Genomic DNA, 14,582 nt, shown 5'->3' on the forward strand with positions numbered 1-14,582 from the left:
AGCCACACTGTTGCCTTGAGATACGAGTATAATTCGTTTCGCGGCTATGCTAATATCTTAAAACACGTTTCCCTGTGAAATAAATGGAAATGCATTACATCTGATCTGTTTGCTGCCGCCCTCTAGTGGTGTGGGTTTGAGACGCAATTGAATTTCAACAGAAAATATTTACTATTACTGCTACAGACAATTCATTGGATCGTGATTGTAATTTTCAGATGCACGGCACTGCATGATACATTCTAACATTTACCTGCTTAATTAACAAAAGTAAAGATTATGATTATTTGTATTTATGAACCACGTTTTATGAACCAAGGCTAAATGTAATGGTCTATGTTCCCACAGCTGTCACAGCCAGATGAGTTTCGTGTCCACCACTGCACGCTGTCCGCAATCTATTGGTTGAACGGAATGCATGCGCGCTATTGTGATTGGCTAAGACCGCTGTCACTCGCTGTCCTGATTGGCTAGCACTTGCAGGCGAGCTCACAGATTGGCCGACCCGTCTTTGAGGCTGCGTGGACGGCTTGGTGCTGATGTTGCGCGTCATCGAGTTCGAAGCATCATCTGGACCGAGTGAACAACAAAACACGAGTGGCGAATTGAATATAAACGGGCGGGAAAGCAGGAAGGAGCCCACAGCTGCCCATCGACCAAGGGTGAGCTTCCTTCCTTCCGGTGCCAAAACTAATGAGCGCGCGCGGCGACGCGTTAGCCGCTATTGACGTGGGGGTGGGGGTGGGGGTCCGCGGGGGTCGACGCTCAAGTGCAAATTCTACCGAGTCGTCGGAGGAAGGTTAGCTAGGTCTTCGTCAGCCTCCGACAAGAATTGCTAAAGCACGCTTGGACTGACGGTGGTGATTGTACGTGCTCTTGTCTGCGTTGCGTTCGTGGAGGTCGCGCGTGGATCATCAGCTGTGAGTCAATTCGTCCCCCCGGTCCACTGCATTGCGGAGCCGCAGCGTGCCCTGCACTCGCTGCACACCGATTCGTTCAAGTAACCCACTTGGGCATGTCATGTAGGGCTACGTGTGGCATGGCATCGTGTGTATGCGCTCACATTTTCACCACCACATAGGCCTACAGTTGACCTCTGACACGTCTTAACGCCACGGATGATTCAAAATACAGTAGATGCATAATTTGATGATATTTTGTTAATCGTGAATGTTGTATGATACCTGTAAACAAAACTGGTGTGGACATGAGTGGACTACTAGTTGGCCAAAAAGGATCACAACAGTTTTTAACTAATTGTAACTTAATTTTAATCAGTAACCTGAAATTGATGACTCAAGAGGGTGCCTTTGAGTCCCCCCCCCCCCCACCAGAAAAAATCTGATAGCCTATTCCTGTGAAGTTATTTCATTTTATTTATTTTATTTTATTTTATTTTATTTTATTTTTTTATTTTTTTTTAAGAGAGAGCTCAGAATTGTTCATTCGGCAGTCTTACCGATTCAAAATTTCTGTGAAGTTCTTAACTCAACTGTATGCTGTTACAACTGTTTATTTATCAAGCTCAGTTCTGAACATCGGGGCATTTCTGATATTTCCACAATGGAGAACAATGCAAATGCTTCCTTTACACGGTGAAAACAAACCGCCTTTTGTGTAGCTTTTGCATGTTACTAGCATACAAATCAAATCAGGCAGATTGTAGTCAAATCATCACATTTTGAAATCAAAATAATCTTCATAAATCAAATTATCCAAAGTCCAATGCTTTTCAATTAGCGAGCGTTCTTTCACTGAGTAAGACCTTGTGATTCTAGCTTGGAATTGTCCACATTGCATTTGCTTAAAAGTTAAATATACAACAACGATAACATGGGGTAACACTTGTTCTGTGTTATGCCTCATAATGTTATTTTGTACAGACGTCGTGTAATATACAGTGTTGTTGCTTCTAGTCATGTATTTCTGCTTCCATCCATCCATCCATTTTCTTGACCGCTTATTCCTCACAAGGGTCGCGGGGGGGTGCTGGCGCCTATCTCAGCTGGCTCTGGGCAGTAGGCGGGGGACACCCTGGACTGGTTGCCAACCAATCGCAGGGCACACAGAGACGAACAACCATCCACACTCACAAGCACACCTAGGGACAATTCGGAGCGCCCAATTAACCTGCCATGCATGTCTTTGGAATGTGGGAGGAGACCGGAGTACCCGGAGAAGACCCACGCGGGCACGGGGAGAACATGCAAACTCCACCCAGGAAGGTCCGAGCCTGGACTCGAACCGGAGACCTCAGAACTGGGAAGCGGACGTGCTAACCACTCGACTACCGTGCCGCGTATTTCTGCTTTTGGTATTAAATTATTGTGACTTGATGACATACCTATAAACAAAGATAGGCAGTCATTAATATATATCATGGCACCGGCCTACCTAATGTATCAGTATAGTATGATCAGATGATAGTTGGATTCACATGTAGTGGACGAACTATCCATCCATCCATTTTCTGAACCGCTTATTCCTCACAAGGGTCGCGGGTGTGGTGGAAACTATCCCAGCTGGTGAACTATATTTGCTGATTTCATAACGGGTAAGCAGGCTGGAAGAAACTAACGGGCAGGCCGAACAGCGTATATTTCAGCCCGACCCACCAGAAGGTCCAGGTTACTCACTCCGAGCAGACCCTATTCGTATTTGGAATTGGTGAATGGCGAACCATGAATAAGCGGGGGTTAACTGTATGCTATTTGAGCAGCCCCCTCTGCCATTTCAGACTGGCAGCGATGGGCACGTTCAGCCGCCAGAAGTTCTTCCAGGAGCTCACTCACGGCTGCCTGCTGCCGACAGCCCAGCAGGGCCTGGAGCAGGTGTGGCAGCTGCTGCTCATCTGCCTGCTCTGCCGCCTTCTCTGGATGTTGAGTGAGTATTTTGTGTGTCCCGCTAGTTCCAGCGTAGCCTGGGTGGTCACGGTATCCTTTTCTGTGGCAGGTCTACCCTCCATTTTGAAGCATCTTGCCACAGTGGTGGGAGGGTTCTACGTTCTCTACCTGTTCTTTGAACTGCACATGATCTGGGTGGTCCTCCTGAGCCTCCTCTGCTACCTCTTCCTCTTCTTGTGTCGCCACTCGACTATGCGAGGAACCTTTCTCTCCATCACTGTGCTCATCTATCTTATGCTGGGGTAAGAACGTCGGCCTTTCATGTACTTTACAGGAGGTAGGGATTATAGGTAATCAAATTCAAATCGGCATCGCACTGTATTAGAGTGCAATTTTTAAATCGCAATGGCTGCAATTTGGGAAAGAAAAAAAAACAGCTTTTGCTTCATTTCGGTTGCTAAGCTTTATTTTATATTTACATGCATATTTGATTTGCTTAATTGTAGAGTGTCAAGATAAGTTGATTGCTCACGAAGTGAAATCCACGCCTTTACATTATCATTATTTCATGTTTACTTGAAAAATTGAAGCCAACTGATTTGTTTGCATTATTGTTGTCATCTGAGTCATCTGACTTATGCTTCTGCCACACTTGTTTGTTAGAATTTTGTCAAGTTGTCATAGTGAGTGCTTAAAGGGATAATTTACTTATTTAGCCATTTTTGGCAGTCAAACATTAATATTTTGCCTATAATAAATTTGATATTTTCATTATTTTTCATTTACAATTAGTACCTTTAAAAACACATTTTGCAACTTGCTGTGGACTGAAAATGACATCACAAGGGCTCAGGTAATCAATCACAGCTCAGCTTGTGAATGTCACATGACCAAACCTAGAAAACAGGTGAGCTGTGATTGGTTACCTGAGCCCTTGTGATGTCATTTTCAGTCCACAGCAAGTTGCAAAATGTGTTTTTAAAGGTACTAATTATACATGAAAAATAATGAAAGTATCAAATTAATTACAGACAAAATATTAACTTTTTATTGCTATAATGGGCTAAATAAGTAAAGTATCCCTTTAAAGAAATGCAAGTCACAGTGTTTAGTAGGCTAACAACTCTAATTTAATTAGATAAATAAACTATTAATTCATGGATCATTTGCCATTAGCGTAAGTCTAACGTAAGACCAAAACATTTATGTTTTGGTCTTACGTTACCTAAAATGCACAATACCCTTTACACATCGAGGTGCAAATACTAGTTGATTAATCGCCAGCTAATCGATTGTCAAATGAATGGATAGCTATTTCTTTGTTATCATCATCAACCATGGTGGACCCCGAGATAAATCATTAATCATAATACAGCGTTTTGACTAGTTCTCCTTTAAAACCGGTGCATACCATGGAATCGGTATCCAGCCCATGCCTAGTTATTAGTTAACAATCAAATGCACATTTGTTTAATGCAAGTTGGATTTAATGCTTATACCGCGATGGTATGATGAAAATCACTCTTGCTGAAAGCGATCCGTGTTATGTTTGATTTGAGCAGAGAAGTGCACATGATGGACACCACCAACTGGCACAAGATGAGAGGTAAACCGCGCTGCCGCCCGTCTTTTTATGCGTTGATTATTCAAGGCCCGTTCCAAGTGTTGCCACGCTTGCCCAGGTTCCCAGATGGTGGTGGCCATGAAAGCCATCTCGCTGGCCTTCGATCTGGACAGAGGCGTCGTTAGCGGCGTCCCTTCTCCCATCGAATTCATGGGTTACATTTACTACGTGGGAACAGTCATCTTCGGGCCGTGGATCAGCTTCAGTAGCTACAAAGAGGCTTTAGAAGGACGGAAGATGGTACGTGCGATACAATATCCACTCGGTCGGACTGGAAAAGTTGCATTCATTTTATTTCCCTTAATCCTCAGAGCCTTTCATGGTTGTTGAAAGTGTCTTTAAGCTGGCTTAAAAGTCAGATCTGCCTGGTTCTCTCCAACTGTGTGGCACCCTACCTCTTCCCGTATTTCATTCCTGTCTACGGGGACAAACTGCTAAGGAGGTGAGCAGAATACGGAGGCCACAGGCAGGAAGGGCTTGCAAAATCTGGTTTGTAGTTTTACATCATCACGCATCTCTTTAACTTTTGTCTTTTCACAGCAAAAAGAGAAGGACAATCAGGTAATCACTTGCAGTAACATGAATATTCACAGCACCGCATACTTGTTTTTTTGCTTTAGGGTTTACAAAAAACTGATAACCTTCTCTTTTGTTCTATTTCTGCTCAGAGGTTCGCTAGCAAAGTAAGTATGTTGTTATTGTGCATAATGCATGTACACACAGTCAGTGCCTTACCGCAGACAACTACTTTGTTCATCCAATTTACAATGTCCAGCATTACAGTAAAAGACATCAGAAGTCAGTTTGATATTTGGTAAGCCACTGGGCAAAGTTCAGAATTTCACAATTTAAAATTCAAATTCAATTTGAACTTGAATTTACTCCGTCCTACAGGATGTTGAATTTTAATTTGAGTTACATGTGTGAGTTACAAGTGGAATTGAATTCATTGTCATCACATCAGTAAAAATTAGACTTCTAGCATATATTTTTCTTCCAAATGAAAGCACAGAGACTAACATGGATACATTTCCTCAATGTTGGAAGTTAGCATCCATCCATTTATTTTACAAAAACCAAGACCAAGATGGTGGGGCGTGGACTGGCACCCAAAATCTCTCTTCTCTAATCGTTTTAATGGCAGCGAACGAGTTCTGTTTGGATAAGAAACTTCTACTTCTAACTACTTCTTTATCTTTTTTATTTTGAAATGGTTTACATTAACTAGGATGCCGCATTGCATTGTGGGCAACGGCAAAATCCTGTCCGCTTATTGCACCTTTTGTGGCTGTAAATAGTAAATCTTGCTGAGGCTTCATGCTGCCTGCTGCTTTAGAAGGTCATGGTAATGCACCAAAAAGCATTTGCCAACGGGCAAAGGAAGGTAGATGGAGGAGAAGAAGAAGAAGAAGAAGAAGAAGAAGAAGAAGAAGAAGAAAGATGTAGTAATTATGGAAAGTTGGCAGCCAAAGTATGATATATCTCTGCTTGCTTAGTTTAGCTAAGGCATCTGCCAAAAGGATTGACGTTTTGCTACTCGATTTTACCTTGGGCCACAAAGTGGCACAGGATTCTAATAAGCAATTTTTAACTAAAAAGAAAAACTTTTTAATACAGGGAGTCCTCGAGTTAAGGCGAACTCGACTTAAGGCATTTTGACTTTACAACGGTTACGCCCGGTCCACCATTTTGGCCCTGTCCGCCATTTAGGCTCCTCGTCCGCCATATAGCCCACAGAGTTTTCCCCTCGTCTGCTATTTAGCCCTTAGCTAATGCTAGCGCTTGTGCACTTGTGGGAGTATCTATGGCTTTTTCGCCCTCTTTTTTTTCCCACAACATGGCCCCAAAGAAGACGAAAGCTACGTTTTCTATCAATGTTGGTCCAGCCCAAAGGAAAGCAATTAATGGAAATGAAGCTAAACATCATAAAAAGATCGCAGAAAGGAGAGACACCAACAAACATCGGCAAAGACTTGGGCTTCAGTCGGACACCATCTTTTTCTTTCTTTCTTTCTTTTTTTTTTTTTTTTTTTTTTTAAAATGTATTTTAGATTTGTTATGCAAATAATTTTTATGTAAATATTGACTTAATGGGAAATTCAAATTACATCGATAGCATAGGTACAGAACTCCGACGTAACTTGAGGACTCCCTGTAGTTAGAAGCCGGAAGGTTCGAATCCAACCGTAACTTCGTCAGCACGATTAGGGAACGGGGATTTTGGATGCCAGTCCGAGCACAAATTTTAAATATATGCAAGTCAAACCTGAGTATAATTTTCAGGCCAGACAAACTATGAAAAAAAATGTGAAGTATAGTCTGAAATAATAATCAATAATAAATCATTTGCAATTTTTGTTACATGTAACTGCAATGGCACAGTGTTTGATGTTTGATTCCAAGCAAGTTGTCTCAATTAACAGGGTTGACAGACAACAAAAATAAAATGTCTTTTTTTTTTTTTGCTCTAGGTGGTTGTTGGCTTACGAGAACACGCTGTCTTTCCACTTTAGCAACTATTTTGTTGCTTATTTGAGTGAGACGACAGCCACTCTGGCTGGGGTGGGCTTCACAGAGGAGAAAGAAAACCTCAAATGGTCCGTCAGGAAAGCGTTGCAATGGGCAGCATGGCTCGTATATTCCTGCATATTAAAATATGCTTTTGCTTTGTAGGGACCTGACGGTGTCAAAGCCGCTGAACATCGAGTTTCCCCGCTCGATGGTGGAGATGGTCACGTCGTGGAATCGGCCCATGTCATACTTTCTGAACACCTGTGAGTTGCAATGTTGCACATGCTGATAAAAGCCCCCAAATGTGTGTTTGTGTTTTTTAAATAAGGAAAATAGCACTCTCAATATTTTATTTGATAAAAAAAAAAAAAAACATAGTCGTAACAAAATTCAATGGAATGTAAAGAAGTAAAACAACTTGGTCACTGGGTGGCAGTATAATACAGTTAAACGAAGAAGACTTTCAGTTAACTAGTTTTGGTAACCTGCAGTAATATGAGTCCATTTTCTCAGAAAATCAGTGTTCTTATTGGCAGCCAGCTTAGTTTTAGTTCTAGTTTTAGGATTTTGGTTTTCAAATCCACAATAATTATGTTACAACACTAGTGCCACAAGTTAGACCTGGTTTTACTGAGTCTAAACTACCAAATTGCCTCCTATATCTATTTCTTATTGCAAACAAGGTTAAAAAACAACAGCGATTTTTATTTTGTAGATGTATTTCAGAGTGTCTTGAAATTTGGGACTTTCTCTGCCGTCATGGTGACATACGCAGCCAGTGCCCTTCTGCATGTGAGTAAGAAAGTTGTCAGACTGTGCACGGCATTCCTCCATATTGGAGTAATTATTGTTGACTTTTGCCTGTGTCTGATAGGGTTTGAGTTTCCATCTGGGTGCCGTGCTCTTGTCTCTTGGCTTCATCACCTACACTGAGCATGGTGAGGGTCTGTCCAACATAAGGGTGTCAAACCAGCCTGTAAGCGGGGTTCAGTCTGGCCCATGGGGATAGCGCACATTAACTGCAGTCCTTCAATAAAAGTAACTCTTCTACAATCCTTTTTTTTTTTTTCGTTTTTAAGACAAAAGGGTTTTCATTTACCTTCAAGGTAAATGAAAACTTTTTGAAAACCCAAAGGATTGTATATATTTGAAGACAAGATGAACTTTTTTAACCAAAAGTAACTCTTGTTGTCCACTGGAGGGCGCACTGGCAACTTTTAAACGTGAATGGTCCTCGAAACAAACATAAAAGGTCTGTTCTAAAATTAGGTACCCAGTGATGGGACACTGTGACTTACTAAGACTTAATTAAAACAGAAGAAGAATGTTATTTATTTATTTATTTATTTATTTATATTTATTTATTTATTTATTTATTTATTTATTTATTTATTTATTTATTTATCTATTTATTTATTTAAATGTAACATGATATATGTTTCTTTCGTATCAATTTTTTTATATGTAAAAAAATATATATTGTTTTTAAGTGGGGAAAAAATGCTTTTTATTTCCCAAATATTTAAAAATGATTAGTTTCGCGCTGTAATTTTTTTTTGTTTTTTTTGTTTTTGTTTTTGTTTTGTTTTTTGTTTTTTTTACAAAACATAGCTTAATAGGCCACAATAAGCACTCACCTGACAGTTGTGCTCTAACGTCTTTTCCACTCGTACGTAGCTTTGTTGTAACGGCTAATTGCAAGCCGCCATTAGGCTCCATTCCTGTGCACTGCGCTACAATCATTTACTATCTCTCATCGCTGGAAGGAAGCTCTTTATGTTAATGCCTCGGCCCGCTTCTGTTTTTTGTGTCAGTGCTGCGGAAGAGACTGGCGGCCATTTTCAACGCCTGCATTCTGTCCAAGAAATGTCAGCCAAACTGCACCCACCAGAACAAAAAGGTGACACACCCATCGTGTTTTTTCCTCTTTTCTCTCCATGGCTTTGTTTTCTCTGCATGAACAGTTTGCTGACTCTTGCATCCTTCTCCTGCTCTCTTTTGGACCTCTGTTAGTTATAAATGACTATTACTCACGACTATTACTTTTTTTTTTTTTTTTTTTAGCCTTCGTCCATAACCTTTGACCCGGTTGCAGGTACACACTGCTAGCATCAGACTGTATCTCACCATAGACGGTGTTGTCATAATATTTCAGAAAATACTTTTCAACACGAGCAGGCGCTGACATAATGATGTCATATAAGAAATCTGGAAAAACAAGACCAGTTTTATGTCAAACCTCTTACGTCACAGTATGGCTATGTAAGTAATAAGCTTTTTTTTTTTAAATAAAACATCTCCTTCTCCATGACTATTATAGTACAGTGGTACCTTGAGATACGAGTTAAATTTGTTCCATGTCCACATGACCAAACAGCTGAATCTCAAATTGTCTTTCTCTGTCAAAATGAATGATAATGCCATTAATTTGTTACAGCCATCCCCCAAAAACAAAAACATTAATTAGGAAAAATAGCACTCTAAAAAGTGTACTTAAAATATAAATTAGGACACAATTAAATAGAATTTTAAAAACCCTAACCCTAACCCGGCCCATCTCCAAATATATATTATTTAAAAAGGATCTTTTTATGCATTTGGACCCATGAAAATATGCTGTCGATCTTTGTATTGAATGAGCTGCAGATGGGAAAACAAACATTGATGCTTACTTACTCACCCTGCTAAAATTGCAACCATTCTTAACTTCAGTTTCAACTGCACCAGACGTTCTGTAGAGACGCAAACATATTCTAAAAGTTCAAAAAATATAAAAAGGAAAGCTCCTTCTAAACTAATGTGGGAGGTACTGTGCTTTAATTCTCCAGGAAACGACATCTGCAGTGGTTAAAATGCAGCAGCCTCAACGGTCTGCCGGGCCCTGTCAAGTGAGATAATTTAGAGTTAGTGTGTCTGTCCCCATGCCAAAAAAAAAAAAAAACATTCTGCAGGATTGCTTAGACAAATCCTAAGCAGCAGGAAAGGAGCAGAATGATCCCCGCAAACAAAAAAGCTTCCCGCATGGACTTAGAGGCAATCCAATAAATAATATACTGTATATGTATACACGATGATATACATGATGCTTTCTATACTGTGTGGTTGTGTGCAGACACTTTGGGTGTACATGATCAACATAGCATTCAGCGCTCTGGCGGTCGTCCATCTGACGTACTTGGGTTCAGTGTTCAATTCGAGCGTGGACTACATGGAGGAAGATGAGGTGAGCTTGTAATCTATTTGAGTGCAGATGGACCATTCCACCCAATATGTGCCTTTTGCGTCCCCAGGAAATGAAGTGTATAAATACATGATGGAATTCACTGTAAAATTCCTTTTTAATCAATGTGGCTTCACGCACATTGATCTGATTACATATTTAATGAATACAATTAGATTCATTTTACCTACTGAGAAATGTTACATATTTTTACGCATTTTGTCAATATCATGATTATTATTATTATTTTGACAGTTAAAGAATAAAGTGTCATCCACCACAGTAGGTGGCAGTGGCACTTTCATTTATTATTTTTATGTATTATTTTAGATTTTGTTTTCTTATTATATTTTTTTCCATATTTTATATTTTATACGACCGGGCTTGGCGGCTCGTTGTTTCCATCTACTCACCATTCAGAGGTAATTTTCTACATATAAATGATACCTTTTTCATATGAATAACAGTATGAAGGTTGTGACGCTGTTGAAGTGTAAAAAATAATTCATTTAAAAAATAATTTGGTACTTGAGTGCTCAGTGTTTAGTGTCCATGGAACATTTTTCAACAAGGGCTGAGTGAATTATCTTTATTTATTCATAGCACACTGGAAGGTTTGCTTTAAAGCAGCAGTGCTTCTTAACCTTGTTGGAAGTACTGAACCCCACTAGTTTTCTATGCGCATTCACCGAAGCCTTTTTTATTGAAAAAAATGTGAATAGGGTTTACTAATGAGGAAAATGAACAGGTTTTCATAAAATCTGGATTTCTAAAATGGAACGCAGGCTCTTCAGTTACAATGAAAGATTGAAAACAGCAGAGGCCGTAGAATTGAACCCTGTGGAAGACCATATGTTCTGTTATACATGTGAATTGATATTGCACATATATGTGTCTGACTACTTTCTTTTTTGCGCGTCTGTTTTATGTCCCAACCCCCATACAGGATGACATAAGCCATCATACCATTCAGAAGTGGTCAGAGCTGAGCTGGACAAGCCACTGGATCACATTTGGATGCTGGATATTGTACCGCCTCGTTCTCTAGATTAGAGAAGGGGCAAAAGAAGCAGCAATAATGAGGTTTCTCTTCCCTGTGACTGTCAGAGAAGCAGTCGATGGCGAGGCAGGCGGCGCTTGGCGTCTGTTTCATGTGTCATCCCGACCTGCTGGGGACTCCTTTTGATATCCTCACCACTCTCTTTCCTCCTTTTCTAGCGACGCCATCCTCTTTTTTTTTTTTTTTTTTTTTTCTGCGCGCTCATGTCGTGACAGCAGTTACTGATGTCTCCCTACTAGTCACAATCGATATTGATCGGCGTGGCGGAGATCGGATTGTCCTCTCCGGGGATTGAGCTGTTATCTCTGCACCAGATGCGCTTTCCCTTCACCTCAAGTGGTTCATAATCATATTTTACTCCATGATGATGACGATCAACGGATATTACACAATGTCCTTGTTCAGCTGTTCCCACAGGAAGAACAACGAGCATATTTGGAAACTTTTTAAAGGGATATTTGACTCATTTAGTTATTTAGTAATAAAAAGTTAATATTTTGTCTAAAATGAATTTTTCATGTGAAATGAATACGTTTAAAAACACATTTTTGCTACTTGCTCTTGACTGAAAATGACATTACAGGTGCTCAGAGCTTAGTTAACGACCAGTCACGGTCTCTGGGTTTGGTCATGTGACATTTGCAAACTGAGCCAATTCTGAGACCTAAGCGCATGTGATGTCATTTTCAGTCGACAGCAAATGGCAACTTGTTTTTTAAAGGTATTAATTTTACATTAAAAATTATGAAGTTATCCAATTAATTATCGACAAAATATTCTGTTGTTAGTGCTGAAAATGGCTAAATGAGGCAATAATCCCTTTAACCTATGCCACTCGATCACCGAGCTTTTCTTTTGAGCAAACATGTGTAAGACGGTGAGTTTACATAAGGACGAATAGAGCACAGATAATCATGTCAATTATTTTCTCTTTTATCCATTAGTTGTAAATGTTTGCCCTCCGTCCAAGATGATGTCATCCAATCAATTGTTGAGCCTGAAAATTCACACACAAAAAAAGACAACACTTTTTGTCATATCTGTTAAGAGTCATTATGACTTGAGTTGTCCATGAGAAAAATGATCTTTAAAAAAAAAAAATAAATCAGTTCTCTTCACACCTCTAATTTAAATTGCAATAAAGGAGCACACCTCGGGGGGAAAAACCCCCTACCAATAATAGATAGAAGGTGTGACTTATCATTTGTCACGCACTTGTGGTGACACCACCTTATCATTTTTGATGGGATCTTATTATAATGCTTATTGTTATCATTTTGAAGTTTCATTTTGTACATGCAAGGTGACGATGAGTGAGCCCACAAGTTTCATGTTCTACTGTCAAGTCATAATGATTCGTTCAACAAATGTCATAAAAAGTCATGTGTCTTAAAATTGTCAACTCCAGCTTACAGCAAAAGTAAATCAAGCCGTAATAGTTGGTAATTATGTTGACGCTTGATGATTTTGCTATTACAATTGAAGTTTTGATCAGGGTATTGCATATGGGAGTGTAGACAATAAATCATTTTCAATATTCATTTTGACATAACATTTTGTAGGAATAATTGTACAGTTGGTCTTATTGTGTATTTCGTCACGATGACTTTGTACGACAAATGATCACCTGAAAAATGTCCGATTGCTTTTACGTACTCTGCGTAATTGCGACATCAAAGGATTGAATTCTGACTCAATGCAAGCAAGTGTTCGTTAGACCCTGAGAGGGTTCGACTCTATTTTCATCAGTGGTGCAAATCCTGCCAGTGTGTGGCGTGAGGTTGTGTGGATGCATGTTAGACCCGAGGTTGGCCATTTTGCGGTCGAGGACAACTCGGCAGACTGTGGAAGTGTTTACAGCTGACTTGCATCGCCAAGAACCTCTCAACTCCCTATAAGCAACTGAGAGTCTCGATGGAAACATCTCTGAGCAGAAGATGATGCATGAATGGAACGTTATTACTGATCTAGCTGAAGTGTGGCAACAGACAATGTCAGCTGACAACTCAAAAATGTCTGAGATGCTCAGAATCTGTCTGCCCGCACCCCAATCAAATTCGCCAAAATCGCATTAGACCAGCTGTCTACCTTGCGCCAGTATTTAGATGTGGTCTAAGCATGTGTAACATTAGCTCAACATTCTGCCATCAAATTGTTGTTTCACCAGGCGTATCGCTAAGGACACTCCCCTTTCTGCGGTGGAGCTGCCAGCTTGGCGCAGACAGGCATGCCAGACTAGCAAATTGAGGTGAAAATCAGGATCTGCTGACATATGCACCACACCGCAGATGCGCCATCTATGAAAATAGAGCCCGGAATGTTCGCTGCTCAATCCAGCATTCATTTTCAATGAGAATATTTTCCTGTAAATGTGAATGAACTGATCCACCTGTGATAATCGTTTTATAAAATTTTACAAGAAACCTGTTCCACTGTCAGGTGCTGATTTATGAAATTATATAGGCACGCTGCCCCAACACACACGCACACACACACACACACACTTGTCTTTGTATCATTGTGGGGACTTCTCATTGACATAATGCCTTTCCCTAACCCAACCATCAAAAATGATTGACTACCACCATTCCATACCCTAACCTCAACCATAACCCAATTCAAACCTAAACTCTAAACCAAGTCTTGACCCTCAAAAAGAGGTCTGAACTTGTGGGGACCACCAAAATGTCCCCACAATTTCAAGTCAGCCCCACAATGGTCGTTAAACCTGGAAAAACATGCGTGTATGGACCCCATGATGTAGCAAAGACAAAGGCACACACACCGTCTTGCAGCTATTTCGGCCATTTAACCACACATGGGAAGCCACATAACCTTTTTGATATCTAAAGTGTGGATAACACTGCAAGTTTTTTTTTTTAATGTGCATATACAAAAAACTAGTGTTGCATTTATGATAACCGTAAACTACTATTATGGAACATAATAACAAATATGAAAAAAGAAGCTCGCTGAAGTACTATTTCATTTACCGGCAGAAAATATGCTAATGCTATAGCTATATTTGTAAAATAATAGGCATTTACATTTCTTTTACCCAGCTAATGTCATTTCTGGGGGTGCTGGAGCCTATCTCAGCTGGCTTTGGGCAGTAGGCGGGGTACACCCTGGACTGGTTGCCAGCCAATCGTAGGGCACACAGACGAACAACCACTCACACTTACAAGCACACCTAGGGACAATTCGGATCGCCCCAATTAACCTGCCATGCATGTCTTTGGAATGTGGGAGGAGTCCGGAGTACCCGGAGAAGACCCACGAGGCACGGGGAGAACATGCAAACTCCACCCAGATAGGCCGGAG

General features: G+C 40.4%; 1 protein-coding gene across 2 annotated transcripts; it reads left to right on the forward strand.

Annotated features, from left to right (window-relative positions):
- The first annotated feature begins 516 nt into the window (after positions 1 to 516).
- On the forward strand, positions 517 to 13,685 carry LOC144013951 (protein-serine O-palmitoleoyltransferase porcupine-like). Of its 2 annotated transcripts, none has more exons than XM_077513361.1 (15): positions 517 to 662; positions 2,738 to 2,883; positions 2,953 to 3,145; positions 4,406 to 4,449; positions 4,526 to 4,707; positions 4,779 to 4,909; positions 5,008 to 5,028; positions 5,136 to 5,150; positions 6,939 to 7,064; positions 7,141 to 7,241; positions 7,694 to 7,770; positions 7,853 to 7,916; positions 8,793 to 8,878; positions 10,091 to 10,201; positions 11,145 to 13,685. In XM_077513361.1, exons 2-15 carry the CDS (start codon positions 2,748 to 2,750, stop codon positions 11,244 to 11,246), a joined length of 1,389 nt encoding a protein of 462 aa, XP_077369487.1. In that variant the 5' UTR covers positions 517 to 662; positions 2,738 to 2,747; the 3' UTR covers positions 11,247 to 13,685. The 2 variants fall into 2 exon arrangements, with proteins under 2 accessions (XP_077369487.1, XP_077369488.1); XM_077513362.1 differs by lacking the exon at positions 517 to 662 and adding an exon at positions 783 to 920.
- The last annotated feature ends 897 nt before the right edge of the window (positions 13,686 to 14,582 follow it).

This window comes from Festucalex cinctus, chromosome 2 (genome assembly GCF_051991245.1).
Source record: "Festucalex cinctus isolate MCC-2025b chromosome 2, RoL_Fcin_1.0, whole genome shotgun sequence".
Classification (NCBI taxonomy): Eukaryota; Metazoa; Chordata; class Actinopteri; order Syngnathiformes; family Syngnathidae; genus Festucalex; species Festucalex cinctus.